The 761-nt window shown below is 37.6% G+C and overlaps 1 protein-coding gene across 1 annotated transcript in view; it reads left to right on the top strand.

Annotated features, from left to right (window-relative positions):
* Positions 1-339: 339 nt before the first annotated feature.
* LOC107577083 (GTPase IMAP family member 4-like) overlaps positions 340-761 on the top strand; it is a gene marked incomplete at its 3' end in the record, with an annotated part of 4,518 nt that continues 4,096 nt past the window's right edge. The window contains exon 1 of the mRNA XM_016263195.1: positions 340-760. Coding sequence (XP_016118681.1) covers positions 343-760 — 418 coding nt within the window. The remainder of the gene's footprint in view (position 761) is intronic.

Here is a 761-nt window from a genome sequence, read left to right as displayed (position 1 = left end):
TCCGAGTTTCAGGTTATTGATAAAGTTATTGTTAAATTGTTAAAGTGTTAACTTCAGTGAACTTATTCATTCCAACAAATCCAGGGCAGTTATATTAGATTTATGCTCAAACATTTTATGTTTTCATCTTTATTCCTTTGGTGTTGAGTTTGTCTTCACTCTGACAGCTATGGTGGACAGCATACAGTGGACTCAAACTCAGCTTTTAAAAAATAAAATATGAAGACACAAAATTTGAAAAACAGAACTAATGTAAAAATCCATTTAGTAATCAGTCCACCAATTGGAGTGTGAGTTGTTAGTTACATATGTATTAATTTTGTTTTACAGCACATCTTGAAGATGGAAAAAATTATTGAAGGTTTGAATTTGGTGCTACTGGGGAAGACAGGAGCAGGAAAAAGTGCTGCAGGAAACACAATACTGGGACGACCGGCTTTCAAATCAGAGAAAAGTCCTAAATCTGTCACACAAGATGTTGATTTTCAATCTGGGACTGTCTGTGGGCTTCCAGTCACTGTTTATGACACACCAGGATTCTGTGACACCGAGCTGGACGAGCACAAGATACAGCAGAAATATCAGAGTATTTTACAGAAATGCAATTCAGAGCTTTCTGCGTTTTTCCTCGTCATTAAAGCAGACAGATTCACCGAAGAAGAGAGAAAAACTGTGGAGAAGATTGAGAAGCTTTTGGGACAAAACCGCTTGGAAAAAACCTGGCTTCTCTTCACCAGAGGAGACGAACTGGAGGATGAAAA

The sequence above is a fragment of the Sinocyclocheilus grahami genome, unplaced genomic scaffold, assembly GCF_001515645.1.
Source record: "Sinocyclocheilus grahami isolate Dianchi unplaced genomic scaffold, SAMN03320097.WGS_v1.1 scaffold5073.1, whole genome shotgun sequence".
NCBI classification, from domain to species: domain Eukaryota; kingdom Metazoa; phylum Chordata; class Actinopteri; order Cypriniformes; family Cyprinidae; genus Sinocyclocheilus; species Sinocyclocheilus grahami.
This window is presented reverse-complemented; position numbering and strand designations above follow the sequence as displayed.